A 16,471-nucleotide genomic window follows, 5' to 3' on the forward strand; every position below is an offset into this window, starting at 1 on the left:
ACGAGACATCATCATGCCCGAGCCAGCAAAGTCAGCACCCAAGAAGGGCTCCAAGAAAGCCGTCACCAAGACCGCAGGGAAGGGCGGCAAGAAGCGCAGAAAGTCCAGGAAGGAGAGTTACGCCATCTACGTGTACAAAGTCCTGAAGCAGGTCCACCCCGACACCGGCATCTCCTCCAAGGCCATGGGTATCATGAACTCCTTTGTGAACGACATCTTCGAGCGTATCGCCGGAGAGTCCTCTCGCCTGGCCCACTACAACAAGCGTTCTACCATCACCTCCAGGGAGATCCAGACCGCAGTGCGCCTGCTGCTCCCCGGTGAACTTGCCAAACACGCCGTGTCCGAGGGCACCAAGGCCGTAACCAAGTACACCAGCTCCAAGTAAACAGCGCATTTGGACTGCTCTACTAACCCAAAGGCTCTTTTAAGAGCCACCCACTCTGTCAGTAAAAAAAGCAATTCCATCGCCACCAAATGAATGCGTAGGTAGGCTGCATTACATTGTATGACCGCGGTTACATTGTATCATTGTTTAATGGGCGGCGCGCGCCGGCTCGGAGAGCGGCTACATTGTATCATTTCCCCTGCCCGTTCCAGCGTAGGGGTTTAGCGCGCCTTTTTTGGTGTCTTTGCGCGCTGAATAGTAACCCATGTTTGTCGGGCTCCATTCCAGGTGAAGGCAATGTAAAATGGCACCATTTGACAAAGGGTGTAAATAAATCAATCAAAAAGGCAGTCTGTTGGGTTTGATTGGAAAGAAATGCCTTTTGTCGTCTAATGAGCAGATAGTCATTTTGAGTTGACTTCCTGAATCGGTAGGACACGGATGGAGTGAATGGATGCTCCATCATTGGACTATACCCTAATGATGTGAACGAGAATGATAATGGCAAGAATAAAAAGGTGGTGAATAATATGAATGAATGTATATAATTATATATATATATATATTTATATGAACGTAGCCCTTTTGGCCTACGGGTCATTTCCGGTCAAGGTCGCATCATCCATATAGTCCCCTGTAGCTCAGTTGGTAGAGCACAGCGCTTGCAACGCCAGGGTTGCGGGTTCGTTTCCCACGGGGGGCCAGTATGAAAATGTACGCACTCACTTAACTGTAAGTGGCTCTGGATAAGAGCGTCTGCTACATGACTCAAAATGACCATGTGAAGTGTAGTACATTTGAGTCAAGTAGTGTATTTTCCTTCCTACTACACTCACGAGGCAACAGGATAAAAGGCAGTGGCTTCCACGTGACAAAGTGGGGATATGAATGTGTCTGTAGGCCAAGTCACAGTATAACAAAGTGAGTGAGTGAGTGAGTGTGATAGTCGTTGGAGCAGTAGTGGATTCCAATGACTACCTTGGGGATAGCCTATACAACAGGGAAAAGAAAAGAGGCCGCAATCAGCCTTCTGACCCACATGCACCTGCTGTGATTCTTCTCCCAGTCCAACCACATATGCAGCACTTGTCCCACTCGGAGAGAGAGAGACAGAGAGAGACTGAGAGAGAAAGAGAGAGATAGAGAGACTGAGAGAGAGAGAGATAGAGAGAGAGAGAGACTGAGAGAGAGAGAGACAGAGAGACAGAGAGAGAGAGATAGAGAGAGAGATAGAGAGAGAGACTGAGAGAGAGAGAGAGAGAGAGAGAGACTCCCTCTATCTAGGCCTATATCAACGCGCCATAGCCCATGGGGCGCCAGCCTCCATAGCGCCAGCCAGACACCAAGACCCACAGACACAAAGACCGAGCCGAGTCACGCTGCCGAGTCAAGCAGGTGAACAATATATTAGTAGAGACAGCCAACCTACCTACCTACCAGAAGGGAGGGGAAGACAACACACAATCTCACTGTGTAGAAATAGTAGGCTACAAATACAACAACAACACACACACTGCCAGTGCACAAAAAGTACTAATACACACACAGTGCAAGTAATCATGTCGTAGGACAGTTCATACCATGTGGATCCTGTACATACGACGAATACAACTTGAAACTTGAAGTACAACACTAGTCTCAGCCAGGCCTCACGGGTGCATGTGTTTTAAGGTCCCCAAAAGAGCACTTCTTTAAAACACCCTGGTCCACATCAGATAAAATCCTGCGACTTGTGACTGCAGGCCGCCCAACAACCTGCCCGCTTGACCCCATCCCCTCCTCTCTTCTCCAGACCATCTCCGGTGACCTTCTCCCCTACCTCACCTCGCTGATCAACTCATCCTTGACCGCTGGCTATGTCCCTTCCGTCTTCAAGAGAGCGAGAGTTGCACCCCTTCTCAAAAAACCAACACTCGATCCCACTGATGTCAACAACTACAGACCAGTATCCCTTCTTTCTTTTCTTTCCAAAACTATTGAGCGTGCCGTCTTTAGCCAACTCTCTTGCTATCTCTCTCAGAATGACCTTCTTGATCCAAACCAGTCAGGTTTCAGGACTGGTCATTCAACTGAGACTGCTCTTCTCTGTGTCACGGAGGCTCTCCGCACTGCTAAAGCTAACTCTCTCTCCTCTGCTCTTGTCCTTCTAGACCTGTCTGCTGCCTTTGATACTGTGAACCATCAGATCCTCCTCTCCACCCTCTCCGAGCTGGGCATCTCCGGCGCGGCTCACTCCTGGATTGCGTCCTACCTGACCGGTCGCTCCTACCAAGTGGCGTGGCGAGAAGCTGTCTCCGCACCACGTGCTCTCACCACTGGTGTCCCCCAGGGCTCAGTTCTAGGCCCTCTCCTATTCTCCCTATACACCAAGTCACTTGGCTCTGTCATATCCTCACATGGCCTCTCCTATCATTGCTACGCTGACGATACACAACTAATCTTCTCCTTTCCCCCTTCTGATAACCAGGTGGCGAATCGTATCTCTGCATGTCTGGCAGACATATCAGTATGGATGACGGATCACCACCTCAAGCTGAACCCTGGCAAGACGGAGCTGCTCTTCCTCCCGGGGAAGGACTGCCCGTTCCATGATCTCGCCATCACGGTTGACAACTCCGTTGTGTCCTCCTCCCAGAGTGCGAAGAGCCTTGGCGTGACCCTGGACAACACCCTGTCGTTCTCCGCTAACATCAAGGCGGTGACCCGATCCTGCAGGTTCATGCTCTACAACATTCGGAGAGTACGACCCTGCCTTACACAGGAAGCGGCACAGGTCCTAATCCAGGCACTTGTCATCTCCCTTCTGGATTACTGCAACTCGCTGTTGGCTGGCCTCCCTGCCTGTGCCATTAAACCCCTACAACTCATCCAGAATGCCGCAGCCCGTCTGGTGTTCAACCTTCCCAAGTTCTCTCACGTCACCCCCCTCCTCCGCACACTCCACTGGCTTCCAGTTGAAGCTCGCATCCGTTACAAGACCATGGTGCTTGCCTATGGAGCAGTGAGGGGAACGGCACCTCCGTACCTTCAGGCTCTGATCAGTCCCTACACCCAACCGAGGGCATTGCGTTCATCCACCTCTGGCCTGCTGGCTCCCCTTCCTCTGCGGAAGCATAGTTCCCGCTCAGCCCAGTCAAAACTGTTCGCTGCTCTGGCACCCCAATGGTGGAACAAGCTCCCTCACGACGCCAGGACAGCGGAGTCACTCACCACCTTCCGGAGACATTTGAAACCCCACCTCTTTAAGGAATACCTGGGATAGGATAAATTAATCCTTCTACCCCCCAAAAAAAATATATATATATATATATATATATATATATAAAAATAAAATAAAAATAAAAACATTAAAAATAAAAAATAAAAAATAAAAAATGAATTGTAAGGTGGTTATCCCACAGGCTATAGGGTGAATTCACGAATTTGTAAGTCGCTCTGGATAAGAGCGTCTGCTAAATGACGTAAATGTGCCCTTGAGCAAGGCACTTAACCCTAATTGCTCCTGTAAGTCGCTCTGGATAAGAGCGTCTGCTAAATGACTAAAATGTAAATGTAAATGTAATCAGGGGACCCCAAACCATTTGATTCCCTTGCCAGACATCTCGGCTCACTTCACAACAAGTGCTGCTCGCAATCGGATGCACTTTTAGCCCATTTAGGAGACAAATAGCACAGGAAAACCAGTGCGCACCGCTCCACCCGACAGTCCAGCGGTGAGGTTTTGAGCGAGTCGCAACAAAATGCACGGCCCTTCCGCGGCCCACTTGACTTTATTCTGAACGGAGACAAGTTTGCTCGCTGGGCCGTTCGCTTTTGGACCAAAAACACGGCTCCGTCGGTGACTTTTGGCCCGATATAGGCGACCAGAAAACACAAGTGAAAAAGCATTTGGCCAGCCCAGAGAAGCCGAGCTGGGTGGCTTGAGTCTACATGGTTCTCATGTCGCGTTTAAGGCCAGCCCCCTGCTCGGTGTGGAGCTTCAATAGCGCAGAGCAGCGTCTACAGCAAACTACTCCTCGCAGACCGTGTGTGTGTGTGTGTGTGTGTGTGTGTGTGTGTACCGGACCAAACGACAGATAGACATGGCAGACGTCGCACCAGCACCCGCCGCCGCCGCGCCGGCCAAGGCACCCAAGAAGAAGGCAGCAGCCAAGCCCAAGAAAGTGGGACCCAGCGTAGGCAAGCTCATCGTCAAGGCTGTGACCGCTTCCAAGGAGAGGAGCGGCGTGTCCCTGGCCGCGATCAAGAAGACGCTGGCGGCAGGCGGCTACGACGTGGAGAAGAACAACTCCCGCGTCAAGATCGCAGTCAAGAGCCTCGTCACCAAGGGCACCCTGGTCCAGACCAAGGGCACCGGTGCATCCGGCTCCTTCAAGATCAACAAGAAAGCCGTCGAGGCGAAGAAGCCCGCCAAGAAAGCCGCAGTCCCCAAAGTAAAGAAGTTGGCCGCCAAGAAGCCCGCCGCGGCGAAGAAGCCCAAGAAGGTAGCAGCCAAGAAAGCCGTCGCCGCAAAGAAGTCCCCCAAGAAGGCCAAGAAGCCCGCTACACCCACAAAGGCCGCCAAGAGCCCCAAGAAGGTGAAGAAGCCCGCCGCAGCGGCCAAGAAGGCAGCCAAGAGTCCCAAGAAGGCTACAAAGGCAGCCAAGCCCAAAGCCGCCAAGCCCAAGGCAGCCAAGGCCAAGAAGGCAGCCCCCAAGAAGAAGTAAACCTATTACAAACAGTGTTCTACTCGACACATGTTGTACCACAAAAGGCTCTTTTAAGAGCCACCCACCTCTTTCCATAGAAAGCGCATTGATTTCCATGTACTACCTGTCGTGAAAAAGAAATTACGCACACTAGGCTACTTTTACACACACAACATTGTCCCACTCTGGGTGTGTGCGAAGGGAGAGGCATTTAATAGAGGGCCAAAATGGCTTAGAAATTCGACCTCACGAGTGCACCCTCACCAGCCATTTTTATATATGAGCCACTGGGCTATTCCCGTTCAGAGGCAGGCTGCTGTGATGTGTTACAAGTGCCATGTAATAAAAATAACAATACTATAGTGGCTTCGAATTCAAACTCACGAGTGCACCCTCAACAGCCATTTTTATATATGAGCCACTGGGCTTTTCCCGTTCAGAGGCAGGCTGCTGTGATGAGTTACAAGTGTCATGTAATAACAATAACAATACTATAGTGGCTTCGATTTCAAACTCAAGAGTGCACCCTCACCAGCTGTTTGTTTCCCATTTGGAGAGAAATAATGTGAGGATTTCATTTCGGACATTTTGGCGCTCACGCGAAATGACACAAAGTAACAAAGTCGGAGGGAAACAAAGTAGCCTCTCACTCGCTGCCTGTGGGTGGGAACCGGCTTAGGGCTGTCTGTCTGTCCCTCGCTCCAATTGGATAAGGCCACACTGGCCCGGTGGCCAATCGTTGCCTCTTGTGGCGAGGTATAAGTACGGCTCTCGGAGTGGCGAGCGGCTCATTCAGACTTTCTGTGACTTTCTCAAGCTACCAATATGAGCGGAAGAGGCAAAACCGGAGGCAAGGCCAGGGCGAAGGCAAAGACCCGTTCATCCCGTGCCGGCCTCCAGTTCCCCGTGGGCCGTGTGCACAGGCTGCTGCGCAAAGGCAACTACGCCGAGCGTGTGGGCGCTGGCGCACAAGTCTACCTGGCCGCCGTGCTCGAGTACCTGACTGCTGAGATCCTGGAGTTGGCCGGCAACGCTGCCCGTGACAACAAGAAGACTCGTATCATCTCCCGTCATCTGCAGCTGGCCGTCCGTAACGACGAGGAGCTGAACAAACTGCTCGGCGGTGCGACTTCAACTTGACTACTCAACCCCCAAAGGCTCTTTTAAGAGCCAACCACCTAGCTCTCCAAAAGCGCAAAGTACCTTTCTATGACCGCAATACATTGAGTGGGTGTATACACAACTATTTCGACATTCTGTGCCCACATGAGGCCTTGCATGAACAACAACACCTACTAGGCCTCGTTTGCCATAGCAGGCTAGCATTAGATTACACGTGCCTATAAGATGTCACTCTTGACTTTGGCGACTATTATTCTGCGTAAAGGGCCGGCGGCGTCCTATTGCGCATAAAGGGCCGGCGGCGTCCTATTGCGCGTAAAGGGCCGGCGGCATCCTATTGCGCGCGCACCGGGAGTTTGAATTTTGGAGAGGCCGGGCCTCCCGTCCAATGGCCAACGGAGGAGGCCTGCGCAACGGGCCAATCGGGGTGGTGGGGAGATGGTGTCCAATCAGCAGGCGCCACTGCCGGCTTTATAAACTTCACATAGGCATTTCGAGGCTATACTCCCGACTGTCAGAGCAGCGCCATGGCCAGAACCAAGCAAACCGCTCGCAAATCCACCGGTGGCAAAGCCCCCAGGAAGCAGCTCGCCACTAAGGCTGCTCGCAAGAGTGCCCCGGCCACCGGCGGTGTGAAGAAGCCTCACCGTTACAGGCCCGGCACCGTGGCTCTGAGAGAGATCCGTCGTTACCAGAAGTCCACTGAGCTACTCATCCGCAAGCTGCCCTTACAGCGACTGGTGCGAGAAATCGCCCAGGACTTCAAGACCGACCTGCGCTTCCAGAGCTCCGCCGTGATGGCCCTGCAGGAGGCTAGCGAGGCTTACCTGGTCGGCCTGTTCGAGGACACCAACCTGTGCGCCATCCACGCCAAGCGGGTGACCATCATGCCCAAGGACATCCAGCTGGCCCGCCGTATTCGCGGAGAGCGCGCATAAATGAGGATGACCTGAACTCGAAAATCCCCCAAAGGCTCTTTTAAGAGCCACCTCCATATTTCCATCAAAAAGGCACAATTGTTCCATGTATACACGCACCTCTACATTAGCCACCATGTATGTTGTTCACTAACACGTCTAAAAGCTACGTATTGCACCTTTTAGTTGCCTGAAGTCTAGCTTCAATGTTTGTGTGTGTGTGTGTGTATATACACAACCATCTGGCATCATCCACTTCCTTTGAACTATAGTAGCACAGTAAAATGCTTTACAAAGGAGGGGGAAAAAGAAACGAGTGATAATATAGGCCGAATAGTAACAAGAATTGTGTTCAGATGAATAATTGACACTATTAGTTGTGTGTAATAATAGCCTTGCATGCAGTCCAGAAAAAAACATTGCATGCCAACTTACTTTGAAAGTCCCATGTTGCAGTGCTGCTGAGAGACTCATGCAGAGGCCAAAACTTTACAGTGGAGCACGGAGGCCATCTTGTGGTTAAATGTGGGTACTGCACATCATGGTGATTCCCTTTCAGTATTTGCTCTTTAGGCCAGCGTTTCCCAAACGCGGTCCTGGGGTCCCCAAGGGGTGCGCGTTGTTGCGTTTTGCCCTAGCACTCCACAGCTGATTCTAATACTCCAGCTTGATGATGATGAGTTGATTATTTGAAGCAGCTGTGTAGTGCTAGGGCAAAAACTCCCAAAACGTCCCCCGAGTTTGGGAAACCCTGCTTTAGGCTAATACTAGCCTATTTGGATGACTTGGTTCGATCGCTTTAATGGCAACTGCTGAACTCTGGTTTTCACTAATTACTTGTCCCAGGTCACCATTATGAATCCAATAGCAAAGCAAATTTTTCAAAATTGCTCAATAGTGAAAAAAGGGCAGGAAACGATGGGTTCTCAGCAATATTTCACCAACAACCAATCACTATTCAAGCATAGACATTAGGATCATCAACAAATATTCCTAAGTCATACTACAAAAGGGTTGTAACGAAATGGATTTGTCTGTTCAATGCAAGTTCAACGTCAAAGAAAAAGTGCATCACCACAACAAACGTGTCTTTAGATACACTGTAAAAAATGACTTTGTGGAATGTACTCAAGCTATTACAGTCAACAAAAGCACACGTCATATTATTGAGTAGATCTTTTTGCTTGTTTTTATGAGTAGATAAGCTTGAGTAAGTTGTTTAGATGTGGTCCAATACATAGAGTAAAGATGATAGAGGTAAAAAATGATTATATTACGTTGATTCAACTCAAATAGACATTGTGTTGTTTTACCTGAATGATTCATTATCACTATTATGTATTTAGACCAAGTCAGAAAAATGTTCACATTTTTACTTTGGATTCACTCAATCAGATCCCTTAAGAGAAAAGTTATCCGGACACCGGGAATCCATTTATTTAAACATCAACGGTTTGCAAAACATCTGTTATTATGAGATGAGAAATTACGGATTTGCAATCAACACTGCAGGTAAATCCTGATTGCTGCAGGTAGGCAAAACCGTAGAAATAGGAACTACAACACTAACTAGTATAGGATCTCTGTGGGCAGAACCATTACTTACGAGAGATACAATGGAGCTTCAACCCCATAGACGTCACGGGGAACAAAATATTCTCATAGTAACATTTTTACATTTACATTTTAGTCATTTAGCAGACGCTCTTATCCAGAGCGACTTACAGGAGCAATTAGGGTTAAGTGCCTTGCTCAAGGGCACATTTACGTCATTTAGCAGACGCTCTTATCCAGAGCGACTCACCAATTGGTGCGTTCACCCTATAGCCAGTGGGATAACCACTTTACAAATTTTTTTTTTGGGGGGTAGAAGGATTACTTTATCCTATCCCAGGTATTCCTTAAAGAGGTGGGGTTTCAAATGTCTCCGGAAGGTGGTGAGTGACTCTGCTGTCCTGGCGTCGTGAGGGAGCTTGTTCCACCATTGGGGTGCCAGAGCAGCGAACAGTTTTGACTGGGCTGAGCGGGAACTATGCTTCCGCAGAGGTAGGGGAGCCAGCAGGCCAGAGGTGGATGAACGCAGTGCCCTCGTTTGGGTGTAGGGACTGATCAGAGCCCGAAGGTACAGAGGTGCCGTTCCCCTCACTGCTCCATAGGCAAGCACCATGGTCTTGTAGCGGATGCGAGCTTCAACTGGAAGCCAGTGGAGTGTGCGGAGGAGGGGGGTGACGTGAGAGAACTTGGGAAGGTTGAACACCAGACGGGCTGCGGCATTCTGGATGAGTTGTAGGGGTTTAATGGCACAGGCAGGGAGGCCAGCCAACAGCGAGTTGCAGTATTCCAGACGGGAGATGACAAGTGCCTGGATTAGGACCTGTGCCGCTTCCTGTGTAAGGCAGGGTCGTACTCTCCGAATGTTGTAGAGCATGAACCTGCAGGAGCGGGTCACCGCCTTGATGTTGGCGGAGAACGACAGGGTGTTGTCCAGGGTCACGCCTAGGCTCTTCGCACTCTGGGAGGAGGACACAGCGGAGTTGTCAACCGTGATGGCGAGATCATGGAACGGGCAGTCCTTCCCCGGGAGGAAGAGCAGCTCCGTCTTGCCAGGGTTCAGCTTGAGGTGGTGATCCGTCATCCATACTGATATGTCTGCCAGACATGCAGAGATGCGATTCGCCACCTGGTTATCAGAAGGGGGAAAGGAGAAGATTAGTTGTGTATCGTCAGCGTAGCAATGATAGGAGAGGCCATGTGAGGATATGACAGAGCCAAGTGACTTGGTGTATAGGGAGAAAAGGAGAGGGCCTAGAACTGAGCCCTGGGGGACACCAGTGGTGAGAGCATGTGGTGCGGAGACAGCTTCTCGCCACGCCACTTGGTAGGAGCGACTGGTCAGGTAGGACGCAATCCAGGAGTGAGCCGCGCCGGAGATGCCCAGCTCGGAGAGGGTGGAGAGGAGGATCTGATGGTTCACAGTATCAAAGGCAGCAGACAGGTCTAGAAGGACAAGAGCAGAGGAGAGAGAGTTAGCTTTAGCAGTGCGGAGAGCCTCCGTGACACAGAGAAGAGCAGTCTCAGTTGAATGACCAGTCCTGAATACCTGGACCATGGATACCTACGGAAATGGAGGCTCAAATAGCTTGTGTTTGCACTGTGAGATATTTTTCAAACTACAATGCCAAAACATTGAACAATCCCAATAATCTAAACACTTTTACTCGTTTGTTCCTATAAAATTTCTCTGTTCACGAGCACTGCTGATGGACGCCACCTATATTACTTTGGTCATTTTCCCTTTAACCCAAGACCCTGCAACTACAACAAGTGGCTACGAATTGTGACAAAATTGATTATTTCCATAGCCATTACAGCAGCTAGCTTTTAGCTAACGTACGTTAGCAATCAAGGGCTGACACACGGTTGATACGCTACTAGCTAGTTTGCGCTAATAAACATGGGCAGACAAACCTAAATTAGCTAACGTTAGCTTAGCTTAGAAAGTAACCTAGCTAGCACAAGCGCCCTTATGTTAGCTAGCTACCTACTAGCTAAAGGTAGTATGACACAAAAAAGAGGACGAGGAAACGTAGCGTGGGATGCCGTATTCTCGGCATATTCAACAGCGTTTAAATAATGCATTACCTTCAACAGTGTTATCTTGTGATCAAGCCATCAATGTTATCAAGCCATCAATTGGGTTGGCGCCCCCCCCTTGGTTTGTGCTGTGGTGGAGACCTCTGTGGGCTATACTCGGCCTTGTCTCAGGATTGTAAGTTGGTGGTTGGGGATATCCCTCTAGTGGTGCGGGGGCTGTGCTTTGGCGGAGTGGGTGGGGTTATATCCTTCCTGTTTGGCCCTGTCCGGGGGTTTCTTCGGATGGGGCCACAGTGTCTCCGGACCGCTCCTGTCTCAGCCTCCAGTATTTATGCTGCAGTAGTTTATGTGTCGGGGGCTGGGGTTAGTTGGTTATACCTGGAGTACTTCTCCTGTCTTATCCAGTGTCCTGTGTGAATTTAAGTATGCTCTCTCTAATTCTCTCGTTCTCTCTTTCTCTCTGAGAACCTGAGCCCTAGGACCATACGTCAGGACTACCGGGCATGATGACACCTTGCTGTCCCCAGTCCGCCTGGCCTTGCTGCTATTCCAGTTTCAACTGTTCTGCCTGCGGCTACGAAACCCCTACCTGTCCCAGACCTGCTGTTTTCAACTCTAAATGATCGGCTATGAAAAGCCAACTGAGAGACCTGAGCCCTAGGACCATACGTCGGGACTACCGGCCGTGGTGACTCCTTGCTGTCCCCAGTCCGCCTGGCCTTGCTGCTATTCCAGTTTAAACTGTTCTGCCTGCGGTTATGGAACCCCTACCTGTCCCAGACCTGCTGTTTTAAACTCTAATGATCGGCTATGAAAAGCCAACTGAGATTTATTCCTGATTATTATTTGACCATGCTTGTCACTTATGAACATTTTTGAACATCTTGGCATGGTTCTGTTATAATCTCCACCCGGCACAGCCAGAAGAGGACTGGCCACCCCTCATAGCCTGGTTCCTCTCTAGGTTTCTTCCTAGGTTTTGCCTTTCTAGGGAGTTTTTCCTAGCCACCGTGCTTCTACACCTGCATTACTAGCTGTTTGGGGTTTTAGGCTGGGTTTCTGTACAGCACTTCGAGATATTAGCTGATGTAAGAAGGGCTATATAAAATAAAATTGATTGATTGATTGATTGAATGTTAGGTGATTTTTGGTGGTGTCAAAATGTTAGCTAACGGGTTAGCAATTAGCAAGTTTGACATTTCAGTGGAAATACTATTTTCAGCTTTTTGATGAGCGGTTTTGAGAAAAAAAACGTCACGTATTATCGCCATTCGGGCCCCAGTTGTTGGCCACCTTACTATTCAGTTCCATTACAAGATATATCCGTTCAATTTTGTTCAAGAGACACACCGCCCGCGTACCGGAAGTGTTTGACTAGTTGGCTAGGCTTCCAGTAAAAAAGAATGATTTTCCTGTCCACTTTTCATTGCGTGGCCCGGTGCGCCCTCTTGAGGACGATTAAAAAATGGTCCATCACCTACATATTCAGTGTTATAACCAAATAATGTCTCATCATTTGTTTTACAGATTCATCTTATGTTTTGAGAAAGTAGATAACAGTTGAATTCTAAAATATGAGTATTAATAATTTACATCAAATAAACCTTTATTTTCAGTTATGTGCATTGACATAAACAATGAAAACACTTGGAGTTTGTTGCAGAGATGCACTTGGAGAGTAAAGGAAGAACTACACAAGAGTGGTTCCATAAATATATATATATATATATATATATATATATATATATATATATATATATATATATATATATATATATTTACATTTTAGACTTTTCTTTTTTGTACAAATAAATAATTTCATATGAACACAAACAATTAAATCTCGACCTCCATCCCTATATTGTCACAAAAATCACAATAATATTCCAGCTACACCGCTACCTCTTGATCCCACTGCACACACCTGCAGTGGAACCAGTGCTGACAGAAGTCACAGCACAACCATGGCACCTCGGATCTACACTCCTGAGAGGAGCTTGCAGGCGGATCACGCTCCCCGCAGCGAGCACAGCAGGTGGTCTTCTTTTATACCAAATAATACAAATGGATTAATATGGTTTTACAAAATGTAGAAGTTCTTCAGCAACAATAGTAATTGATACAACTGAGAGAGAGAGAGAAAAACAGATGAAGTACCTGAGAGCGGTGCCATGGGTGGCGTGACCGACGTGACCGGTGGAGCTTTTCTCTTCCTTTTCTGTGCTGCAGTTTGAGAAAAAGTACTGTTAGACAGAGCATGTTTCATGAAAACCCTTTTCCACTTTTTTACACCAACACCTCTGGAGGAAGCCGCAGAGGTTTTGGAGGAGGTGGAGATGACTTGAGGGCTGGTGCTATGCACTGTAGATATGTAAAGATAGATTCTGTTGTTTACATTGCTGTTGTATAAAACAGATAACAAACAGTCATTTTTACGTAATTTAACACGCGTTTACCTGTGGAGGTGGCGGTATTCAAATTGCAGGGGGCCAGGGACACCAGACGAGGCCGCTACGGTGGTGTGACCAGGGGAGTCTGAGGAGGCAGTTGGTCCAGAGGAGGCCGTGTTGGTGGTGACAGACAGGGTGGGGGTGTGCATCGCGGTGGCGGTGGACAAAACCGCCGACGATGGCTTGGAGGAGCCGGTGTTTGTAACGGTGGGGTTGAGGGGCCGACGACGGTGTGGCCGGGAGAGTAGGCACGTGGCCTTCTGCAGCTGGGGACTCCGGCGGCTCCTACAGGTGTTGCACACCGGGAGGCACTGGCAGTGGTGATACAGCTGTCAGGAGTGGTTCCAGCAGGGGGTCCTGCAGAGGCGATGGCGCCAATGGTCTCATCCACGGCAGCCCTCTCCTGTGCCCTCTGTGTTCTGAGGGCTGCCCGACGCTCTTTCCCCTCTCCTTCTCACCCCTCTCCTGCCACCGGCGCGTGTATTCCTCCCCGGTGAGGCACGTGGCGACCACAGCGACTCTTCTGTATCGGTCCAGCCGATACTTCAGGACAGTAAGGATGTGCCCCAGGTCCTTCGCTATCAGCCCACCCTCTATTAGGGGGTGCTCTTCTAGAGCTAGGGCTGGGACTGGAGCAGGGACTGGGACTGGAGATGGGGCTGGGACTGGAGCAGGGACTGGGACTGGAGATGCGGCTGAGGGTCCTCCTGCGGTCGCTGGGGAGGAGGCGCTGACAGATGGCACAGTGCTGCTGGTTCCAGGAGAGGCGGTGGTGGGACTCAGTAGGGACCGAGACAACATTAAACGGGACCCTTTAATGGCTGAAGGGTCAAGAAGGGAAGAGGGCACACTTCTTAAACCCTTCCACCACATAGCGCATGTCCTTGCATCGCTGGTACGAGTAGCGAAATACTCTGGCAAAGTCTGATTTGTTTACCATGTAGGAGTGGTCAAAATGGCTAAGGTCTCCAGCTACCTCGGAGAACTCAGCCTTTAAAGGGCCAAAGTATGCCACGTCCAGCGGCTGCAGGACACGGGTGCAGTGTGGTGGAAGACAAAGAAGTATAACCCCTTCCCTTAGTGCCGCCGCGAGCACCTCCGGGTCCATGTGGCTCTTGTGCCCATCGAAGAGGAGAAGGCGCTCCTTCACTGCATGCTTAAAGAAGTGCAGAAACCTCTTCCTGAACAGGTCCCCGTCAATGTAGCCACTGCTAGCCAAGGCTTGGGGGGGGGCCTCCCAGTGTGTAGTGGCCACCGGGGAAACGTCCTCCCCAGCTGCGTTGAAGCAGGCCAGCACTGTGATGTGCTCCTTGGTCCCAGGAGCCTGCTGGTACACGTGTTTTGCGCCCGGGGAGCCAGCACTTTGTGCCTGCTCTGGTCGCTACGAAACCCAGACTCATCGCAGTTATAGATTTGTCTGGGTTTCTCCCTCAACCCACTCTCCTCCAAGTGCTTCTCATAAGAAGCGAAGAAGGTGTCCGTCGTCGGACGTGTGGCACACTCAGCACTCCCCCTGTCCTGGGTGTCCGGCCTCCTCATGCTCAGGATCATGTGCCTCCTCCTGAACATTTCCCACCACCGCTTCCCCAGTGGCGGGATTGTTTCCCCTGGGTGCCGAAACCTACAATAGAATAGAATAGAATATATACAGTGGGGGGGAAACGTATTTAGTCAGCCACCAATTGTGCAAGTTCTCCCACTTAAAAAGATGAGAGGCCTGTAATTTTCATCATAGGTACACGTCAACTATGACAGACAAAATGAGATTTTTTTTTCCAGAAAATCACATTGTGGGATTTTTAATGAATTTATTTGCAAATTATGGTGGAAAACAAGTATTTGGTCAATTACAAAAGTTACTCAATACTTTGTTATATACCCTTTGTTGGCAATGACACAGGTCAAACGTCTGGCACTGCAGGATTTGAGTCCCTGGCGGCGTAGTGTGTTACTGATGGTAGGCTTTGTTACTTTGGTCCCAGCTCTCTGCAGGTCATTCACTAGGTCCCCCCGTGTGGTTCTGGGATTTTTGCTCACCGTTCTTGTGATCATTTTGACCCCACGGGGTGAGGTCTTGCGTGGAGCCCCAGATCGAGGGAGATTATCAGTGGTCTTGTATGTCTTCCATTTCCTAATAATTGCTCCCACAGTTGATTTCTTCAAAACAAGCTGCTTACCTATTGCAGATTCAGTCTTCCCAGCCTGGTGCAGGTCTACAATTTTGTTTCTGGTGTCCTTTGACAGCTCTTTGGTCTTGGCCATAGTGGAGTTTGGAGTGTGACTGTTTGAGGTTGTGGACAGGTCTTTTATACTGACAACAAGTTCAAACAGGTGCCATTAATACAGGTAACGAGTGGAGGACAGAGGAGCCTCTTAAAGAAGAAGTTACAGGTCTGTGAGAACCAGAAATCTTGCTTGTTTGTAGGTGACCAAATACTTATTTTCAACCATAATTTGCAAATAAATTCATTAAAAATCCTACAATGTGATTTTCTGGATTTTTTTCTCCTCAATTTGTCTGTCATAGTTGACGTGTACCTATGATGAAAATTACTGGCCTCACTCATCTTTTTAAGTGGGAGAACTTGCACAATTGGTGGCTGACTAAATACTTTTTTTCCCCACTATCATTGTCCATCCAGGATGAAAATGTTTGTTTTGGCATCATCATACACATCCACATTTACATCACACACATTGAGAACAGTCAGTCCACCAGTCGATTTTTTTTAAAGCATTTTTCAATGAATATTGTCTAAAATCATGTTTTAGTCAAAATCCACAATGGAACTACTTCGGCATATGAAGGGATACAAAGTTCTTTATAACAAACAAGAAAAATATTTTTTATACATTTTGCATGAAAAGGGTCAAAAATATTTTTTTTAAATGTGATTTTTTTTAAAGCTTTTTTCAATGAATATTTTTTTAAATCATGTTTTATGCAAAATCCACAATGCAACTAGTTCGGCATATGAAGGGATACAAAGTTCTTTATAACAAAAGAGAAAAATATTTATTATACATTTTGCATGAAAAGGGTCTAAAATATTTTTTTATCGTTCAGCACTAGAAGGACATATGTAGAATTCAACATACAAGGGTTTTCAAATGTAATTTAAAAAAAAGCTTTTTTCAATGAATATTTTCTAAAATCATGTTTTAGGCAAAATCCACAATGCAACTAGTTCGGCATATGAAGGGATACAACGTTTTTTTTATAAAAAACGAGAAAAATATTTTTTATACATTTTGCATGAAAAGGGTCTAAAATATTTTTTTAACGTTCAGCACTAGAAGGACATATGTAGA

The 16,471-nt window shown here is 48.4% G+C and overlaps 4 protein-coding genes across 4 annotated transcripts; all 4 read left to right on the forward strand.

The window, feature by feature from the left end:
• Positions 1–13: 13 nt before the first annotated feature.
• On the forward strand, positions 14–388 carry LOC121536403 (histone H2B). The gene has a single exon (XM_041843665.1). The coding sequence runs from the start codon at positions 14–16 to the stop codon at positions 386–388; it is 375 nt and encodes a 124-aa protein (XP_041699599.1).
• A 4,082-nt stretch (positions 389–4,470) lies between these two features.
• On the forward strand, positions 4,471–5,217 carry LOC121536591 (histone H1-like). The gene has a single exon (XM_041843989.2). It carries the CDS (start codon positions 4,471–4,473, stop codon positions 5,092–5,094), a length of 624 nt encoding a protein of 207 aa, XP_041699923.2. The 3' UTR covers positions 5,095–5,217.
• Positions 5,218–5,860: 643 nt separating this feature from the next.
• LOC121536402 (histone H2A-like) lies at positions 5,861–6,216 on the forward strand. Its single transcript, XM_041843664.1, has one exon. It carries the CDS (start codon positions 5,902–5,904, stop codon positions 6,214–6,216), a length of 315 nt encoding a protein of 104 aa, XP_041699598.1. The 5' UTR covers positions 5,861–5,901.
• Positions 6,217–6,696: 480 nt separating this feature from the next.
• On the forward strand, positions 6,697–7,160 carry LOC121536592 (histone H3-like). The gene has a single exon (XM_045206525.1). It carries the CDS (start codon positions 6,726–6,728, stop codon positions 7,134–7,136), a length of 411 nt encoding a protein of 136 aa, XP_045062460.1. The 5' UTR covers positions 6,697–6,725; the 3' UTR covers positions 7,137–7,160.
• Positions 7,161–16,471: the final 9,311 nt, after the last annotated feature.

This window comes from Coregonus clupeaformis, chromosome 23 (assembly GCF_020615455.1).
Source record: "Coregonus clupeaformis isolate EN_2021a chromosome 23, ASM2061545v1, whole genome shotgun sequence".
NCBI lineage: Eukaryota > Metazoa > Chordata > Actinopteri > Salmoniformes > Salmonidae > Coregonus > Coregonus clupeaformis.